Raw genomic sequence first — 22,522 nt, forward strand, 5'->3', positions numbered from 1 at the left:
TACTGTGACTCAAATTCATTATCTTGCATTAAACATTAATTGTCATTTTTTAAATTTTTGAACCTTCTCCACCTTAACATCAACAGCAAAGTTTGACAAGGAACTTGTAAATACCAATGTCATTAGTATATTAGAAACAACAAGGACCCGAGCACAGAACCCTGAGGAACCCACTCATAACATGGGTCCATTCAGCATACTGCAGCATCAGGTAAAACAATAATTATATTTTCATTTAATCTTTAATTAAATAGAATTGCACCTACAACACAGTTGAATCCCAGATAATTCTTTTAGTAATGAAATACCATATTTTATGGTATGGTGTAGTCAATTTAAACCACTGAAAAATTTAATGAAAGAGTAGAGAACAAGAACAAAATATCATAACACAAACAATGGGCCTTGCGAAACAGGTTTAAATCTAGGTTTAATTTAAATCCCACATTCGTTTAGTATTATTAGGGGAAAATGATGCAAAGAAGCAAACTTATATATCATAAGCCCAAACAATACCCACACACACACACACACACACACTACACAACTGTCCTTTCCCTATAATAATTTGTCTAATTCTTCCATAAATTTATTCAAACTACCCACTTCCACAAATGCCAAATGGAAGTTTGTTCCAACAATCAACTACCAGCACTTTTAAAACACATTTGCACATAACTGTTCTACAAACTTCCTCTTTCAGTTTAAATTAATGTCTCCTTATGTGTGTCATCTGAGCAAGAGTTAGGATTCCATCTGCATTTAATTTACTCAATCCACCGAAGGCCTTAAACAGTTCAGTCATGTTTCCTGACAGGTGCCTATTTTCAAGACATTGCAATTTGCAGAACAGAAACCTTTCTTGGTAAGGGGACCATTTTATATTCCTGATTAGCTTTGTTGCTCTTCTTTGTACCTGTTCCAACATCCATCCTCTTAAAATGAGGCTTCTAGATTGGTATACAGTACTCAAGATACAAGGTCAAGGTTTATTTGTTTAATTGCAGTCTCCAGGGTTTCGCCTATATACTGCTGTAGCATCTGAAAAGGCAAAAGGTCAAGGCCAGCAAGTGTGTATATAAGTGTGTAAGTATGTGTGTTGCTATATTGAGTGTTGAGTGCTGGCACTTGGTGACTTTGCAACCAGGGGGCAAGGGAACCAGGTCCCCCCCCCACAACCTTGGTGACGAGGAGGTGCTCCTGGGTCCACATTCTATCCGAGACACTTAATGGGGCTATCATGCAAGCCTGGGAGCCCCAAATTTTGAACTGAAAGGAAGATAGGAAATAGAAGGTTTAGTTAGGGAGATGCAAGGGGAGAGAAAGCAGATAGAAGACATCCCCAAAAATGAAGTTAGAAAAGAAAGTTTAAAGTGCAAGACAGAGAAACCATCAAATAATTATTTACATAGGCATCATATCACACAAGCTTTTGTCAAAACAAAGCAATACCACTAACCCAGCAGGATCCAACCAGCTTACCGGTACACCAATTAGGTATAAAATAATAATAAAAAAAAAAAACTGTAAATACCAAATACATAAAACTATTTAAATTTATACAAACATCATTAACACTCAGCAGAGTGAATATCGCCAACTCCACAACCAAGCCTGCAATCTAGATGCTAGCTATACGTAACAAAGCTCCATCATTTCAACAAACCTGCAGAACAGAAAGTTCTACACCAAAACAGTGCACATAGTTGCAATAGGCACAGAGTGAAAAACAAAATGTCATTACACCAATGTGCTAATTGTCAATAACTTAGGTTTAGTTATTATTATAATTTCCTATATTCAATAACCATTACCTGCACTTGAACAATTTCTCAGCAAAGTCAGAAAACGCCATCAAGTTTTCTCTACAAACAATAAACCTTGAAACATGAAGCATGTAAATACTTGTTAACAATTGCAATTCATTCCTAATATCAGAATAAGTTATACAGTTGAAAATGGGGTGCTCCACCATTTCAGCAGCATCACAATGACATAGGGGAGAGTTAGCCAAACCCAACGAAAATAATTTATAATTCAGGCTCCCATGACCTGTAATTAGGAAGGTTACAAAAAGATCTGGATTAAACCAGGCAAGCTGGTTTTCATATTCAGAGACCACAGAAAGAAATTTGTTAGTGATTCCACCAAGATTAGAGGCAGTCCAAGAACTTTGCCATTCATTTAACAAATGCAATTTGAAGTCTTTTAATATCCTTTTTCTCCTGCAGCTCCAAATTATAAGTATAATCACCCACACTAGCAGGGAGAGCTTTCCGACGATGATATAGTAAATATTGCAGAATTACTTCAAATTGAATGGGAACTCTATGGCATTAGCATTAGTAGAGGCATATGATGCAAGAAAGCAAGCTTATACAGTATCAGTAAAAAAAAAAGACCCTCCCATTTCACCCCAAATGTTTGTCTAGTTCTGCCTTGAACTAATTTAAGTTGTTGACCTCCACTACGACAGATGTAAGTTTGTTCCAACTATCATCGACTATCATCGCTGGCTAAATGAAAATTTCCGCACATCTATTCTACAATTGTCGTTCCTCAATTTGAATATATGTCCTCTCAGGTGAGTAATCTGAGCAAGAGAATCCCATCATCATTGAGCTTGCTCAAACCATTCAAGGTCTTATACACCTCAATTAGATCACCTCGCAGTTGCCTAGTCTCCACAAGCTGCAATTTGCAAAACTTAAGTCTTTCTTAGTAACACACAATCCTTTGTTTCACTCCCCAATCTCGCTGCCCTTCTCTATACTCGTTTCAGCAGCTCTATCTTTCCTAAAATGAGGCCTCCAGATCTGTATACAGTACTCAAGGTGTGCCATGACCATTAATTTATACAAGGGGACAATCACCACCTTATACTTGCTAGCAAAATTCCTGTATATCATTGACAAGACACCTTGAGCTACTCTTGCAGCCTGTCTGCACTGTCAGAAAACTTCACATCTGACTGCCCCCAGGTCCTTTTCGTTCTCCACTACCCTGAGTGTAGTATGAACTAGTTGATACGTTACTCTGGGGTTACTGCTACCCATATGCAGTACTCTACATTTGTCAATGTTACACCGGAGCCCCAAGCTCCAGCAGCATAACAAACAATGGGTATAAAAATACATGAATAATACATTTTAATTTTGGAGGGTTTAATACTCCAAACAGTCCTAGTAATTCTAATGATTTTGCTAGTCAGAATTTTAATTTTCTGTAAAACATATTTGGCATGTCCAATACAGTTAATACAATCATCCAAAAATAAACCAAGGTATTTATATCTTGTAATTTTGATTGACTCCTCATTAAGTCTTATAGTAGGAGGTCTGTTAATATTTAAGTGTCCCTTTAATAACACCTGCTTAATCTTGCTAATAGATATTTTTAATTTGTGTATCCTACACCAGGAATTTAAATTGTCAAGAAACTCATTATCTCTGGAACATCGGCATAAGTGACCTGAAGGATGTTGCCACGATCCACAGACAGCAAACCATCAAGGACCACATTCTAGCACACAGGGCCAAGAACAGATCCCCTGAGGGCAGCCCCTAGTAACAGATCTAGATAACTAAAAGAAACTAAGAAACTAGAAGCAACAGAAATAGAACAGTCAGAGAAGTAATCCGCTATAAGGCAGTACATACGAGAAGAAACCCCTGGCCTCCCGGAACCTCACCAGGACACTCTGCCACCAAACGGTGTCAAAGGCCCCTTTGAAGTTCACGAAGAGGCTGAGGACATATTTAGAAGTAGAAGAACCAACAGAATCCAGAACCAAACAAATAGCATCAACAGTTTTCCATGAGTAAAACCAAACTGTGTATTTGCATGTAAATTTTTAGAATGATAATAATTTTGAAACTGTGAAACAATTAACTTTTCCAACACTTTACCAATAATTGGAAGCAGAGCAATGGGTCTATAAGAAGATGGATCATTTGTATGTTTATCAAAACTTTTAAGAAAAAAGCTTCAGACGTGCCTGCTTCCAGGATTTAGGAAAAATCCCGTCACACAGGCATTTGTTTAGCAAATTTAGTATAATTTGGGGACAAACCCGCCAAACCCTTAAGAACTGCCACCTCAAGTAAGTCCTAACCAGGGCACTTTCCATCTTTAATGGCCATTATGGCATTTTCAATCTCAATGCAATCAAATGATCCTCCTGACATGAACCAAGAAATGTCAGATGTTCAAACTGCATTCTGACTGTTCAGTCCCTTCGGGAAATGGAACACCTTGTTCAATAATATTATCAAAAAGAACATTAATGGATTCACTCCAATCCAGGTTCTCCCAACCATCACCAGAATAAATTGATGAATACAAGTTGCCAGGATGAATCTTATCCATGACCAATTTATAAGGTAATCCCCAAGGATTATCCTTTAAGGAAGAATGAACAAACCTATCCCAAGCAGTCCTTTTTCCTTTGTAAATAACATTGAAATACAGACTCCGTTCTGCTTTATACACCTCCTCTAACCTATCAATTTCAATCCTAGGTCTGCTAGCCCGCTTAGCTCGCTGATAGTTCTGTCGAGCAGTTTTAAGGTTGTCTCTCAACCTTGTGAGGTTTTGTGTCCACCATGAGACAAAGTTTTGTTTTCTCTTTTTCTTTTTCAGGGTAAAGCAAGAGACACTCCTAATCAACTTCTGAACTATGCCCTCCTGAGCATTAGCAGCCAAACAACTAATATGATCAATATTTGCAGGAGAGGCAAGTTCGCTTAACTTATTGTCAAAGGCATCCAAATCTGCCTCTTCGGTCCTGTATCATGGTAAGTCAAAAGAACATCCAATGATATGTGGGTTAGACGTAGAGTCAATATCAAAAGTGATCACTAGAGCACCATGAGGTATGCACCAACCAATTAGAGATACAGCTCCCAAAAGTCAAATTTGAAAAGGTGATATCAATAAAAGATTGACCCTGTGCCGAGACAAAGGAAGGTGGATGACCTGGAATATTCCACAAAGTAAGATTCTTTGACCGAATTAAGTCTTCAAGTAGTTCACCCTTGGGGGTCCAGAACAGGACTATTCCAAAAAGGAGACTTAGCATTTGCATCCATCATAAAAACAATTGGATAACCAGCCAATCTAAACAGCACATTTTCTATGTAATTGAGGAACAGCTCAATACTTTGACTGGACTGACTGCATTGAGCATAAATTGAGACAAAATAAAGTTTTCCAAAAGCACCCTCTAAACAGGCACAGATAGCATGAGTTGTGCAAAAACCAAAGATTCTTGTACCCATAATTTGAGGATCAGCTACCACCAAGGCAGCCCAAACCCTAGTAATAGTGTTACCTCCAACACCTACTGTCTCAGCAAAAGAAGAAACAACTCTACATCCAAACAGAAGCCCCTCCACAACACCCCTAAAGGAGTATAATTCTTGTAAACCCAAAACATTAATGTTATGTTGTGCAATTATTTTAGAAATATCCCCCATAACTGAAATAGCAAGTAGGAAATTCAGCTGCAGGGTTTTAATTCTTGCCCTAATAGAATTATGAGTAGTCAGTCCAAACTTTAGTAGCTTCTTGGGCTCTCATAAATTCAGGGCATTTAACATCCCTATAGGAATAATCTGATTTTTTCTTTCTGGACCTGCAATCTGAACATATAACAGGGAATCCTTTTTAGGGCAATCATCAAACTGGTGGCCGAGGTCACCACAGTGTCCACAAGTGTTCTCTGATTGATGACAGTTTTTGGATGAGTGTCCATAATTCAAACACTTAAAACAGCGAGACTACTATTAACAAATCCTTAACACTGTGGACGGACCAACCCCAAGTCCCATAAAAATCTTTCTGATTTGGTTTGGGGTCTCCAAAATCCAATGCATGTTATTTTTATTTTGTGATTTAATCTTAAACCGAATTTTGACCAAACTCTTAAATTCTTACTCCAAAATACCATACTCTGCCAAAAATTTTATTATATACAGTATATTCTCCAAAACATCTGAATCACTTATGGCAAAGGTAAAGAAAGCCTGCACGAGAACGACGAGAAACGTCGGATAACTTACGCAGAAAATTAGTTTGCCTATACAGCACTCTAGCACTGTTCACTCGGTAAACAGACAGTAGGTGTTATCGGTCTGGAGCAAAGTCGAGAATGATATATTGATTGACAGGTAGGTGTGGCAAATGATGTGCTGATTGGTGCGCGAACACAATACGTGATAACATCAGTTTAGTATCACTTTAGCAGCACTAATGGTAACTTGTCCTAATCGCACATGCCCTAACCTTTTTTCACCATTACAGTATTTCGTAATGGTGAAAAAAGGTCAAGTTACCTCAACTTGAATCCCATGGGAGCTTGAACCCTTCCCGAAGTGGAGGCGGTAACCTAACCGTTTTTCTTTAGAATCAGTCATATTTAGAAATACATTCATAAAAGAATAAATTTTTTTTATGACTGTATTTTTAGTTTCTCGTTCAATAATATGCCCTAATGGTAAAAAAAGGTCAGGTTACCTCCACTTGAATCCCATGGGAGCTTGAACCCCTCCCAAAATGGAGGGAGTAACCTAACCTTTTTTCTTTAGAATCATGGGTGGACTAGCACATAAATTTATTAACAAAATATTAATTTTTTATTACTGTACTTTTATTTTTAAAGACACTCGTGCAGATACACATGGATCATAATGTCAATTAGCACCTTAAAAGATTCATCGCTACTATTACCTGCTCACTGTTCATTACAAAACTATTATGCACTGTTCTTTACTGATAAATACACATCATAATGCCAACCAATGACTACACAGTAGCTTCTTGTCTGTCACACCCATCGCCAATCATTTCATCGTTTGCCACGCCTACCTGTCAATCAATATATCCTTCTCAATTTCTGCTCCAGACCGATAACACCTACTGTCTGTTTACCAAGCGAGCAGTGCTAGAGTCCGGTGTCGGGAAACTAATTTTCCGCGTAAGTTATCCGACGTTTCTCGTCGTTCTTGTGCAGGCTTTCTTTACCTTAGCCTCACTTACATCTTTATGAATATCATGGACCAGTGGTTCCCAAACTACTGAGATTTACGGACCCTTTCAAAAATCAAAAACAGTTTACGGACCCCTTCAAAAATCAAAAAAAGTTTGTGAACCCCTATATATAACATATGCATATACAGATATATATGTGCATGTGCATATATATGGTCGACCTATGTTTTGCAGGCCCTTGGAACTGGTCGAGAAAAAAATCCCACGGGTTACCCTAAGAGAGAGAGAGAAAGAGTGTCAAAAGTAGAAGCGAATCACGAAGAAAGAGAAGAATGATGACATCCAGCTCAGGACCCTGGGTGTGCCAAGCCCATACTCACCAGATGTGAGCCCCTGGGGTTGGGAAACGCTATCACAGACTATTAATGTGGGATTAAGTTTCTTATGCAAACCCACCGATAAATTCTTTTTGAATTTACTACAAGATTTAAGTTTTTCTAGGTCATTCTGCGTAACTGTTTCAATCAAAATATCTTTATCACATATTTTCCTTATTGACTTAATTTTAAGTTATTTCATTTCTGGCTTAAAACTCTTTGACACCTCTGATTTAACCACCTCACTTGTTTTACATGAGTTATTTTGGTCAGTTTTAACAATAATAATATGTTTAGGCAAATTACCTTTAATACCTATGTCACTCTGCTTGTGCACCTACATTTGAGGCAACTGTACTTGCATAAGTAGGTGCCTGAGACTTTGCAGGCACATTGCTATTCTCAATCCTCTCTTTTTCTACAGCATCTAACTTAGTTCTAAGTTTTTCATTATCTATAGTGAGAACAATAACCAACCGCTCCATGCTGTTCCAAGCTTTTGACAACTCGACAACCATTAGAGGAGTTACCTTTGCTCCTGTCCTAAGAGTATCTAACATATTTAACTTAATTGCATAGATGTAATCTAGAACCACAGCACTACCAGACTGCTCTGAATCATGAGAGCTATTTACAAATTGTGGCTCATCCTGAAGGAGGAAACTGTTCCTCCAACATTTCCTCCAGTACCACCAGAGGTTCCTTTACACAAATATCTATAATTTCTGGGGCCAGAGTGAGGTCACCGGGTATAATAGTAGAAGAACTTTCATCTGATATGTTATTACAATTTAAATCAAAACTACAGTACAGACAAATGTAAACTAAAGTATAGACAATAATAACTACTCTATTTACAACCTGGATGAAAAACAGTAGCTTCAACCAGGATCAACATCTCAAAAACATCAGACCCAACACTTGGATAACAATCCAATTACACAGTTCACCTCGCTATTCACAAAAGTAACAATTTAAAACACCCAACAACACCTTGGTGATAACCAAATCCACAGTTTGAATCACTAATCACCACAAGCAACAGTTTTCCCTCACTCAGTTCCTAGATAAAAAAACTTTAAAGTAGTAGGCACATAACAGTTCCACAAGCCATATCTAAGCAGTTACACCCAGTGACCAAGAAAACATATATAAAACTAATTAAAGATTGAGATACCGTATCCATTAAGAGTCACCAGGGGATGGCAGAAAAATTCTTAAAATTAAGTAATTGCCAGATGTTGATGTTCACCAAGTATGATGTCTATCAGACCAATAATAACAGAGATATCACCACTTGAGTAGAGTCTAAAAGTTAGCCCAAAGAAGCCCAAAATGGATTTTGAATGGGAATTGAATGCAACAACCTAAATTTTTGATTTTCTTCTTGAAAATCAAAAATTATTGATCCACCCTGGAGGCTCACATCTGGTGAGTATGGGCTTGGCAAACCCAGGGTCCTGAGCTGGATATCATCATTCTTCTCTTTCTTGGTGATGCCTTTCTACTCTCTCTCTCTCTCTCTCTCACACACACACACACACACACACACACACACACACACACACACACACACACACACACGGGTAACTCAGGAATTTTTTTTTTGGCTGGTGCAGCATAAGCCTCAGGCTTCCTTGTACCATGTGGCTAATAATAATAATAATAATAAATGAATCCTAGGGCCCTTACCAAGCCCTATAGAGCTATATATACACATACATAAAATTTTAACACCAATAGTTAGGATTTTTACACACACATATAATATTTTGCAGCAAAATATATATAATCCATTACAACAAAACAAGAGGGCGACTTCCGTCAGCAAGTTCCCCCACATTTTCCAACCTAAAAACAGAATACATCATATATATACACACAATAAACACACTTGTGCCACCAATAATTTAAACTACACTATATTTGCAGTCTTCAACCAATACCATGCAGGAGGCTCTTTTTCTTAAGCAGTAGGCTGTGCTAGAGCCAAAAGGTTAAAAAATAAATTCCAGGGCAACAATAGGTGGAACCACATAGAAAAGAAGTCCCTATCCACCAGAAGTGTTCTAGGAGTCCAAAATTCACAATAAAATAATTGCCCAACTCAAAACTTGGGCAGGACAAATGTTTCCAGAAAATAAGAATTAGCTGACAGTTAGAGCAAGAGTTAATCAATGTCAGCCATTATGGCAATTTCCACTGCACTAAAACCAGCTTTAGAAATAATGTTATATTTCCACAACCCCTCAACTGTCAGCTACAAAAAAGGTGTCCATCAACTCACCTAATATTCATGGTGGTGATGACACACATAACTACAACTTGGGGTATAGCTTGGAATCACAAAATTAAAATGCAAATCCTAGAGCTAATTTTACTGAACCTAACACATAGCATAGTACTCAGTACTCAAGATACAGCCTAACCATTGCCTTATACAATGGGACAATCACCTTCTTGTCCCTGCTGAAAAGTTCATGTATATTATTAACAGAACCCCATGAGCTGTCCTAGCAGATTGTCTGCACTGCTCAGAGAACTTCATATCAGATTGTACAATTAACTTTTACAAGATCTTTTCCTTTTTTACCATCTTGAGCGTGGTACCACCCAACTGGTATGTTTTTCTGGGATTACTGCTTCCCATAAGCAGTACCTTGCATTTTTCAACATTAAACCTCAATTGCCAATTCTCAGACTAACTGGCTAATTTAAATCAAATATGAAAAATAAAGCAGATGAATATTAAAAGCCATCATTAACAGAAAGCAATATCATTTAGCCATCATTAATTAAAAGAAGGCAATATCATTCAACCATTATTAACCAAATATAGCATTTTTTACAAAGTTTATTTGTTTGGGGATTTATTAGGTGCATCGGCATCTGTGGCCATATTGTGCCATTTATACAAAGTAATAACAGCAAAAATCTGAATCTTCACTATGACACAACCTTGAAAGAATATGTTAAATGGAAGCAAATATGTTTCTAATATCTTCAGTGGGGGGGAAAAAATTGCTTTTTTTCTTACAGCGTTTTTGCTAATAATCACTGATTGAGAATTATTATTATTATTATTATTATTATTATTATTATTAGCCATATGGTACAAGGAAGCCTGAGGCTTATGCTGCACCAGCCAAAAAAAAAAAAAAAAAAAAAAAAAAAAAATTCCCGAGTTACCCCCTGTGTGTGTGTGTGTGTGTGTGTGTGTGTGTGTGTGTGTGTGTGTGTGTGTGTGTGTGTGTGTGTGTGTGAGAGAGAGAGAGAGAGAGAGAGAAGTAGAAAGGCATCACCAAGAAAGAGAAGAATGATGATATCCAGCTCAGGACCCTAGGTTTGCCAAGCCCATACTCACCAGATGTGAGCCCCCGGGGTAAAATATTATCTAATGTATTATGCAGGAAAAAACCTTACCACATATGATGAATTGTGATAAAATTTGAATTCATATTAAAAATATAAGAAAGTATTTACAAGATATAATTTTGCTTACCCTTCTTCGTTCCAAAAACCTTAATACAGTATTGACATTACTAAGAAAATGTGGCCTTCTCAGCTTTCTACCTTTCTCACCAAGCTAAGTAAATAGAAATATTTTATATTAAAAAAATTCATAGCCAATATACAAAAAAACATTCATTTATTGGTACCAAATTAATTAAGAAAAGCATACCATGTTTAAATAAAAAAGTAAATTAAAATTAAATTGATCTACCATGCTTACTGTTTCTTAAAAGTTTAATAATTACAGATTAATTACAATTTTCATCTTAGTTAAGAATCACTTACATAAAGCGGAAAAAGAACAAATGATATATACAATTCTGGATTTTTTTCTTTTTTTGATAACCTCATATACAAAAGGTATGGAACATATGGCACCTAGTCCTGTGTGGGGCTTCCAAGTTAAGAAGACAAGAGATAGTTGTTATGTTGGATTTAAATTTCTCTAGATGTTAATTTTCAAGAACCACATACAAAGTCAGTTCAAACTTAAACAACAGTGAATGGATAAATGTAGAAATTATGAAAATTTGTATGAATTAGTGCAACAATTGAGAAAACCTATTAGCATTAATAGAGGCATACGATCAAAGAAAGCAAGCTTATGCAGCATCAGCCAAAAAAAAAAAAAAAAAACGCTCCGATTTCACCCCTCTGTTCATTCCAAACACCTGTCCAGCTCAGCCTTAAATTTATTTAGGCTATCAACTTCCACAACAGAAGTTGGAAGCCTCTTCCACCAATCAACTACCCGCTGGCTAAAGGCTAACTTCTGCACATCTATCCTACAACAGTCTTTCTCCAATTTGAATTTATGCCCTCACAGGTGATTATTCTGAGCAAGAGGATGAATCCCATCAGCATTGAGCATGCTCAAACCATTCAAGACTTTATACATACAATTCTAAGAGATCACCTCGCCGGTGCCTAGTCTCCAGACACTGTAATTTGAAAAATTTAAGCCCTTCTTCGTAAGAGCAACCCTTTGTTCTTTTTTGTAATATTGTTGCCCTTCTCTGTACTCGTTCCAACAGCTCTACATCCTTCTTAAAATGAGGCCTCCAGACCTGTATACAGTATTCAAGGTGTGGCCTGACCATTGCCTTATACAAGGGGATTATCACCTCCTTATCCCTGCTAGAAAAATTACTGTATATCATTGACAAGACACCATGAACTACTCTTGCAGACCATCTTCACTACTCAGAAAACTTCATATCTGCCTGCACAATTACCCCCAGGTCCTTTTCATTCTCTACCACTGTCAGTGTAGTACCACAGAGTTGATACATTACTCTGGGGTTATTGTTCAAGTTCTAGAGCGTACTGTCAGTAGTGTCATTAACAACCCTGCCAACCTTCGTCATCTGCAAACTTGGATATTAAGCCTGATATACCACAATAAATATCATAAATAAATACAGAAAACAACAATGGATCCAACACTGAACCCTGAGGGACTCCACTAATAACATTAGTCCACGAAGAGCAGTGTCCATTGATTACCACTCTGTGTCTTCTCCCACTAAACCATTCCTTTATCCATAGCAGCAATTTGCCTCCAATGCAACACTGCTCCAATTTGTGCAGCAGTCTTTCATGTGCAACAGTATCAAGAGCCTTTCTAAGATCCAAATATATGATATCAAAGTTATTCCCTGAATCCAGTTCTTTTGTGACTGCATCATAGTATCCAATCAAATTGGTCAGGCAAGACTTCCCCGTAACAAACCCATGTTGTGTCCAAGCTATAACCGAAGTTTTGTCACGATGATCCTGCAGTGCTTCTTTAACCAGCGCCTCCATTAATTTCCCTAGAACAAAAGTTAAACTAACAGGTCTATAATTACTTGTGTCGCCCTTTGATCCTCCTTTGTGAACTGTGGTCACATTTGGACATCTGCAGTCCATGGGTACCTCCCCTGAATCCAAGGAAGCTCTCATGATTATGGCTAAGGGTTTGCTTACTTCCTTTGCTGTCTCCTTTAATATAACTGGATAGATCCCATCCACCACAGGAGCCTTTCTTATGTTTATCTTTACCAATTTCTCCTCCACTTTCCTCTCAGTTATTATAAAATCATCTAGCTCACTGCCAGAGTTTAGTTCACCTTTGGCATTCCCCTCCCTGAATAACTCCTCATGTGTGAATGTAGATGCAAAATATTCATTTACTTTGTTAGCCGCCTGAGCAGGATCATCAACAGTTGAACCACCGATATCCAGTGGACCAATCTGATTCATCCCCTACCTTCTAGAGTTTACATATGTAAAGAACACTTTGCTGTTTTTCTTTACATCCTTTGCCAAGGATTTCTCATAATCTCCTTTGTGACTACGTTACAGACCAGCTTATATCTATTGTAGACTTCCATGTTACCCATTAATTTATATGTATCCCATGCATTTTTCTTCTCTGCCACATGTCTCATTAGTTCTTTTGACATCCGTTTAGGCCTAAACCTTGAACAATATTTCTTAGTTGGTATGTAAAGCCTAGTATCTTCTAAGATTAATTCTTTGAATGCTTCCCATTTTGAATTTGCTGTTGGTAACATCATCAGCTGGTCCCACCGTATAGAATTTAAATACTGTCTCAGACCACCGTATTCGCCTTTATGAAAGGAAAAACCCTTCCCTTTGCCCCTGATGGTAGTTACCTCTTTGAGTAAATCCCACTTCAGCACACTGTGATCACTACCACCTTGTGGTTCCTTTATCTGCAGATTCTTAATGCATGAAGAATCACTACTGATAATCAGATCAAGAGTATTACTCCCTCTAGTTGCCTCCCGAACATGCTGATGTAGAAAACAACCATCCAATAAATCCACAAAAGCCTTGCTAGTGTGTGAGTGACCAACCCACAAGTTCCAGTCAATATCTGGGAAATTAAAATCCCCCATTATAAGACTCTCTGATTTACTGGCCCACTCTATTTCCCTGTACAGTTTCTTATTATACTCATCAGAGTCATTAGGCCTATAGCACACTCCTACTCTCAATTTTGATCTCCCAATGCTTATGTCACACCAAACTGACTCGACACTGCACTGTCCAGCGATGTCGACTGGCTTCACTTCCTTGGATTTTATGTGTTTCTTAACTAATAGCATAACCCCTCCTCCCTTCCTATCCTTTCTGTAGACGTTGTACTCCCCAAATTCCAGTTCTGCATTCCATATATCTGTGTGACACCATGTCTCTGATATCCCAACAATATCTGCCTTTGATGTTTTGACCAACACCTCAAATTCATCAAATTTGTTTACCAATCTCCTAGTATTGGTGTACATGCAAGTATACATGCCCCTGTTCCTATTCTTAGCTACCCTAACACAATCCATGTGTTTCCTTGTACTACAATGACTCCCAGCAGTCTCTGAATTCCCCTGCACCTTGTTTTCCAGGCTGCTGCTCATTCCAATAGAAGCAGTGCAAGAATCACTTTCACCTCTGCCAGCAGCTACTGTTAATGTATCGCGATATATAGTCCATGTATCTCCCCAAGCTAGCAGTTTTGCAGAATTATTTGCTGCAAATATTCTTGCAGCAAATAATTCTCCATTACTGTCCTATTAAAGCATTAAAACATCATTAGCTTTAGTAAGAGGCATATGATGCAAGAAAGCAAGCTTATATGGCACAGCCAAAAAAAAAAAAAATCAAAACCATTCCCATTTCACCCATCCAGTCACTCCAAATGTCTATTTTAGCCAACTTTAAGCATAAGTTCATCCTGATAGGGTAGGGATATCATGTCATGGAGGCATACTTCAACATGGGTGTAATAAACATAGCAAACAGCATGTTACAAATTTGTCAAATCACTATAAAATGAGATAATGTTTTCCAACTTATTCTGGAAAACTTATTTTGGAAAATTTGCATAACAAAGGTTATGCAAATCAAATCATGAAAAACACTGTAAATGAGAAGTGAGCATGCACATGTTCAGTGCTGGCACTAGCATTTGTGGCGCCTGAGCCAAAACCGTGTAATGGCACCTAATTCATATCGTATCTTAGCATGCATATATATGCAGTAGCACATCTAGCAGCACCCGTGGCAAGTGCTTTGCTTAAGCACCCCTAGTGCCAGGCTTGCACATGTTGCTGAATGCTAACATACATTATGACCGAAGTATATTAGTGTTTGGTGGCTAATGTTATGATGTGGAACACAGTGTATTCCTCTCCCTCATTGCTAAACTGAAATTAGCCTGAACAATTATTATGGCTGATTTAAACCAACAACAACAATTAATGATTTTTTATTTCAAAACTTTTACTTCATTCTATTTAAAAGATTAACTAAGAATCTCTCTAAAGTGAGTTTAAACCAATTTCACATAAAATACACATTTTTTGATAACTCTGTACAAAAAAAAAATTATTAAATGTTATTATAATTACTAGTTCCATACATTCTAAAAAATAATATATAATAACATGCAATAATATCATATTTTCCTGAAAATGGAATGCAAATGTTATTTTTGGCTAGCATTCTATGATCAGGGCAAAGCCAAAACATACACAAGGTATGCTTTAACCCAAATAGCAACTCTAACCCAACTCTAACCCAAGTTTAACCCAAATAGCAACTCTAATCATAATATGTATTAATATTCTATACTTGTATAATCTTTATACTTTTCTCAATATTCTGTAATACTAGTTCTTTTTAGATACAGCACTGCTAAGCATCAGGCAAGTGCCAATATACCCGTAACTCTGTATGATTTATATTCACATCCTTAAAAATCTGAGTGGATAGCACTTTCTCCTTCAGTAATTATTTAATAGTAATAAATTATTTATTATTATTAGATTACCCAATATTATTAATACTGATATTTGATTTTTACAGTAAATATTAAGGGATATTTAATAAGCATTGCAGGATTATCTAGACAAGACTGCAGCAATAATTCAGACACAGCATGGGTTTGTTAAGGGAAAGTCTTGTCTGACAAATTTGATAGGATATCATGATGTGGTTACAAAGGAACTGGATGCAAAAAATAATTTTGATATCATATATTTGGATTTCAGGAAAGCTTTTGACACTGTTGCGCATGGAAGACTATTGTACAAATTGGAGCAGAATGGTATTAAGGGTAAGTTGCTACAATGGATAAAAGGATGGTTAAGTGGGAGAAGACAGAGGGTGGTAATCAATGGGTGCTGCTCTTCGTGGACTAATGTTATTAGTGGAGTCCCACAGGGTTCAGTGTTGGGTCCACTGTTGTTTTGTATATTTATCAATGATATTGATGAAGGTATATCAGGCTTAATGTCAAAGTTTGCAGATGACACAAAGGTTGGCAGGGTTGTTAATGACAGTAATGGCAGTGTGCTACTGCAACAGGATCTAGATAATTTGGGCAGATGGGATAAGAAGTGGCAACTGAAGTTTAACGTTGACAAATGCAAAGTACTGCATATGGGTAGAAGTAACCCCGGAGAAACCTACCAACTGTGTGGTACTACACTTAAGGTGGTAGAAAATGAAAAAGACCTGGGAGTAATTGTGCAGTCAGATATGAAGTTTTCTGAGCAATGCAGACAGGCTGCCAGGGCAGCTCACGGGGTTTTTGTCAATGATATATAGGAATTTTGCTAGCAGGGAAACGGAGGTGATTGTCCCTCTGTATAAGGCAATGGTCAGGCCACGCCTTGAGTACTGCGTACAGGTCTGGAGGCCTCATTTTAAGAAGGATGTAGATTTGCTTGAGCGTGTACAGAGAAGGGCAACAAGATTGGTGAGGGGAATGAAAGGATCCTCTTATCAAGAGAGGCTTAAGTTCTGCAAATTGCAGTGGCTGGAGACTAGGCACGGTGATCTCATTGAACTAAGGCCTTGAATGGGTTGAGCACGCTGAATTCTGATGGGATCCTTCCACTTGTTTAGATTACAAACCTAAGGGGGCATAAATTCAAATTAAGAAAGGACAGATGTAGAATAGATGGGCGGAAATTTGCCTTTAGCCAGCGGGTGGTTAATTGCTGGAACAAACTTCCATCTGTCGTTATGGAAGTTGTTAGGTTGAATAAATTTAAGGAGGAACTGGACAGGCATTTGGAGGGAATGGTGTGATTTTTTTTTTTTTTTTTGGCTGATGCTGCATAAGCTCATACACTTGCTTTCTTGCAACACATGCCACTACTACTACTACTACTACTACTACTATTAATATTTAAAATTAATAAATTCTATGAAAAATGATAAACATAAAGAGGGAAACTACATTTCTAATTTTTTTTTTTTTATGAGAACCCCAAACACGAGAGGTATTATAACCTATAGTACTTAGTACCATGCTTGGGTTGGAGGTTGAGAAGACGAAAGAAGATATTTGTTGATATTGGACTTGAACTTCTGTAGATTGTAATTTTCAGGAAATACGTATGAAGGAAGGTTGTTCCAGAAAACGGCAGTTGAATGAATAAATGAGGAAGATGAAAAGTTGGTTCTGTGGGTTTGAAGTTGGACAATAAATGGATGTTGGCTGGTGGCGGCACGTGTTCGGACTGTTTTGAAAGAGAGAGCGGGAATTATAGAAGCCAATTCAGAAGAACAGTGCCCATGGAAGTATCTGTAGAAGAGGCATGCAGCAGAATGCAGCATGCAGCAAACGGCAGTTGAATGAATAAATGAGGAAGATGAAAAGTTGGTTCTGTGGGTTTGAAGTTGGACAATAAATGGATGTTGGCTGGTGGCGGCACGTGTTCGGACTGTTTTGAAAGAGAGAGCGGGAATTATAGAAGCCAATTCAGAAGAACAGTGCCCATGGAAGTATCTGTAGAAGAGGCATGCAGCAGAAACAGTGCGTCTATGAGAAAGCGAGTGGAGAGACTCTGTTAGAGATGAATCATTAATTAACCTAACTGCCCTCTTCTGAATGGAATCAAGAAGCCTGAGAGAGGTTTTGGGGGCACCACCCCAGATGTGGGAACAATATTCCATGGCAGGGCGGATTTGCGATTTATACAGAGTGAGCAGCTGTTTGGGAGAAAAGTAACGGCGAGAGCGAAAGAGAAAACCAAGTTTTTTAGATGCAGAGGAAGCAATATTTGTAATATGCTTGTGCCAAGAGAGATTAGAAGTCAGGGTAATCCCCAAAAGAGATATATCATTTTGCCTTGAAATCGGAGTGTCACTAAAGATAAGCATAGGAGCAGAAGAATCCTTTTTGCGAGATATAAGACAAGATTGAGTTTTAGAAGGGTTGAAATCAACTAAGTTGTCTTTGCCCCACTGGAGAATTACCTGAAGATTGGCATTTAAGGAATTGGCAGCAGATTTTCGAGAACTTGAAGCTGATTGAGCTGGACAAGTTTTCTCAAAATGGAAAGTTGAATGCAATGTGCTATCATCGGCAAAACTATGGATAGGATTTCCAGTCAATGGAAGAAGGTCATTGATATACAAGAGGAAAAGAGTGGGGGAAAGAACTGAACCTTGGGGGACACCAGCATTAGTGGAGAAGTTAGAAGACAGAGGGCCATCCACCATCACCCGCAGTGAGCGATCAGAGAGAAAACTGGATAACCAATTACTAAAAACAGTTGGCAAACCATAAGATGGAAGCTTGTTTGGAAGACCTTTATGCCAAACACGATCAAAAGCCTTTCAGATGTCAAGAGCAACTACTTGTGTTTCACCGAACCTTTCCATTGAATAAGTCCATGACGGAATCCACACTGGCGATCGTTGATCAGACGGAAGGTTTCTAGGTAGTTTAAGAGTTGGCGGTTAATTGATTTCTCCATTACTTTAGAAAGAGTAGAAGTAATTGCAATGGGACGATAATTGGATGGGAGGGATTTGTCACCCTTTTTAGGAACTGGCTGGATATGAGCAAATTTCCAAGCAGAAGGAAAAACAACTTTGGAATAAGAAAGTGAAAAAAGGCAGCAAAGAATAGGAGTAAGTTCAGGAGCACAGGTTTTGAGAACAAGTGGAGAAATACCATCGGGACCTGGAGCTTTCTTAGCATCAAGATTCGTCAAAATCCTTCTGATATCCTTTTGACGGAAGACCACAGGAGGCATTGAATGGAGCGTGTTAGGAATGGTGGGAGGTGTTTTACCAAGATCATTAATACATGAGCTCGAAGAAAAATGGGATGCTAGCAGGTCAGCTTTATCCTTGGCTGAAGTGACAACAGAACCATCTGGTTTGGACAGAGGTGGGAGCAGAGATGGGCAAAAGTTGCGGCCAATAGCTTTGGCAAGAGCATTAGCATTAGTAGAGGTATTTGATGCAAGAAAGCAAGCTTGTGCACCATCAGCCAAAAAAAAAAAAAAAAAAAAAAAAAAAAAAAACCCACTTCCACTTCACCCCTCTGTTCGTTCAAAATACCTGTCCAGCTGAGCCTTAAACTTATTTAGGCTATCAACCTCCACCACAAGGGATGGAAGTCTGTTCCACCAACCAACCACCCGCTGGCTAAAGGCAAATTTCCGCACATCTATCCTACATCTGTCTTTCCTCAATTTGAATTTATGCCCTCTCAGGTGATTTTTCTGAGCTAGAGGAAGAATCCCATCAGCATTGAGCATGCTTAAACCATTCAAGGCTTTATACACCTCTATCAGATCACCTCGCTGGTGCCTAGTCTCCAGACACTGTAATTTGCAAAACTTAAGCCTTTCTTCGTAAGAGCACCCCTTTGTTCCAGTCACTAATCTTGTTGCCCTTCTCTGTACTCGTTCCAGCAGCTCTACATCCTTCTTGAAATGAGGCCTCCAGACCTGTATACAGTACTCTAGGTGTGGCCTGACCATCGCCTTATACAATGGAATAATCACCTCCTTATCCCTGCTGGAAAAATTCCTGTATATCATTGACAATACTCCATGAGCTACTCTTGCAGCCCGTCTGCACTGCTCAGAGAACTTCATATCTGACTGCACAACCACCCCCAAGTCCCTTTCATTCTCTACCACTGTCAGTGTAGTACCACAGAGTTGATACGTTACTCTGGGGTTGCTGTTTCCCATGTGTAGTACTTTACATTTGTCAATGTTAAACTTCATTTGCCACCTCTCAGCCCATCTGCTCAACCTTTCCAGATCCTGTTGCAGCAGCATAGTGTCAGTAGTGTCCTTGACAACCCTGCCAACCTTTGTATCGTCTGCAAACTTGGACATTAAGCCGATATACCATCATCAATATCATTTATAAATACAGAAAACAATAATGGACCCAACACTGAGCCCTGAGGGACTCCACTAATAACATCAGTCCACGATGAGCAGTGTCCATTGATTACCACTCTCTGTCTTCTCCCCCTCAACCACCCCTTTATCCATAGCAGCAATTTGCCTCCAATGTCACACTGCTCCAATTTGTGCAGCAGTCTTCCATGTGCAACAGTATCAAAAGCCTTTCTAAGATCCAAGTATATAATATCAAAGTTATTCCCTGCATCCAGTTCTTTTGTGACTGCATCATAGTATCCAATCAAATTGGTCAGGCAAGACTTCCCCTTAACAAAACCATGCTGTGTCTGAGCTATAACTGAAGTCTTGTCTAAATGATCCTGCAGTGCTTCTTTAACCAGTGCCTCCATTAATTTTTCTGGAACAGAAGTTAAGCTCACAGGTCTATAATTACTTGTGTCAGCCTTTGATCCTCCTTTGTGAATTGGGGTCAGAGACCAGAATGCTCGGCTACCATTAGGGCAAGAAGCAAGTTTTCTACTCTTAGCCTGTTCAAACTCTAGTTTGGACTGATTAATAACTGCTTTACAATTGTTGCGAGCTTTGGTGTAGGCAGAAAATGAAACTGAAGAATTAGAAACAAGCCAATTACTACATGCAACGTTCTTCTCTTGGACAGCCTTAGCACATTTATTGGAAAACCAAGGTTTAGATAAAGGACGAGATTTTAAAGTGGAGTGTGGGATAAAGGATTCCATTCCTGCAAGAATAATTTCACTGACACGATCTGAGCAAATGTTGACATCAGAAGTTTTGAAACAGTAATCCGACCAAGGAAAAGAAGAAAAGAAGTCTCGCAGGTCATCCCATTTTGCATTCTTGTAATGCCAAACAATACGAGGTTGGGAATAGCCATGAGATAAAGGTTCCATTGGAGAAGAGACAATCACCAAGTTTTGATCTGAAGTGCCTAAAGAACCTCTCACTTCAACCTTGTACTTAGAAGGGTTGTTTGTGAGAAAAAGATCAAGCGTATTGGCTGTATGATCAGGATTGTCTGGTATTCTTGTAGGTAAATGAACAATCTGTGCTAGGTCATTAGTAATTGCAAAAGCCTCAGCATCTCGACCTGCTGGGTCGGTGTGACTAGAAAACGGAAGCCAGCTGGAGTTGTGAACGTTAAAATCACCAAGGAAAATTACCTCACTGTTAGGAAAGTTGTACTGGAGAAAGCCAAGTTGCAAAGAGAGGAAGTCAAAGAGCTCCAAGTGATTAGTGGAGTTGGGAGAACGGTAGAGACAACAGATGAATTTTACACAATGAGGTAGAGAGATTTTAAGCCAGAGAAGATCAAAGAGAGGAGATTCCAAATTGCCAAGTCTCTGACAGGGAATATCAGAACGGACATATGCACAAGTACCACCTTTGAGGCAAAAGGAATCATACAGCAAATAATTTGGACATCTGAGATGAGCAGTAGTTGAATCAACTGATAACTGAGATTCAGTCAGAAAAAGTACATGGGGTTTGGAAGACTGCAAGTGGAAATGGACATCGTTGAGATTAGAATTGAGACCACGTATATTTGTGAAATGAATTAGGAAGTCCTTGGGAGGTTTAGACCTTTTCGCAGATAATCTTGCTCTATTATTTTGACAATTCATGGTGTATTCAATAGTAAGAAAAAGTGGGTGGGACATGCTGTATGAAGTAATGAAATTTTTGGATATGGCGTACATGTGGTAAGAATATACCCAGATTCTTGACATAACGTGGCCTCGACAATGCTCCCCGCATACACACTACTCGGACTCCCTCCAGTCACTATCTGGCAGAGTAGAGGTAGCAAGATTATACACTAGCTGATCCGGAAGCTTCCTAGAGAGTTACCAATAGGTTCAGTCCGGTGTACTAACTAGCGCCCGGCCTGCGAACACCGTTTTAGAGCTGTACCCTCGAAATGTAAGGAATATTGGATCTCGCCACGACATTCATCATAACCTCAAAAATCATCAATCATACTGCATGATGGAAGAGATAGGGAAGGGTTGGCCGGAACTTAGCTCTAGAGACTAAACATGGGTTCCACCACTTCAAGCCTCCAATAAGCAAAGTAGTGGTATTTCACCGGTTGATGAGAGTCATCTATCACCTAGTACTGCCTGGTAACATAGAGGGGCAGCGTTCCTCCATGTGGTGTGGGCGCCACACCTCGACCCCTGCTTACGTTGGTTCACACCTGGGTGGTCACCCACCATGTACTTGTGCATGAAGGTTATACCCAGGATTACTAACAGTCCCACCATCGTGAAGGTGCAAGCAGAGGATTTGGCTGTCATAGACCGTCCGGACTTCCCCGAAATTGGGTCCACTTTGACTTGAGTGTCACCCGAATATCAGTTCCATCAGCGTTTTAGACTCCCAGGTAGCAAGAACAGCTTGTCTGGCATATCTGAGAGAATGTCTGTG

At 38.7% G+C, this 22,522-nt stretch overlaps 1 protein-coding gene across 1 annotated transcript in view; it reads right to left on the reverse strand.

The window, feature by feature from the left end:
- LOC150084857 (muscle-specific protein 300 kDa-like) overlaps positions 1-22,522 on the reverse strand; it is a 437,962-nt gene that overhangs the window by 241,503 nt on the left and 173,937 nt on the right. The window contains exon 5 of the mRNA XM_090376370.1: positions 10,870-10,953. Within this exon, the coding sequence (XP_090232496.1) occupies positions 10,870-10,953 (84 nt within the window). The remainder of the gene's footprint in view (positions 1-10,869; positions 10,954-22,522) is intronic.

This window comes from Mastigoproctus giganteus, chromosome 6 (genome assembly GCF_048544385.1).
Source record: "Mastigoproctus giganteus isolate SK-2022 chromosome 6, ASM4854438v1, whole genome shotgun sequence".
In the NCBI taxonomy this organism is placed as follows: domain Eukaryota; kingdom Metazoa; phylum Arthropoda; class Arachnida; order Uropygi; family Thelyphonidae; genus Mastigoproctus; species Mastigoproctus giganteus.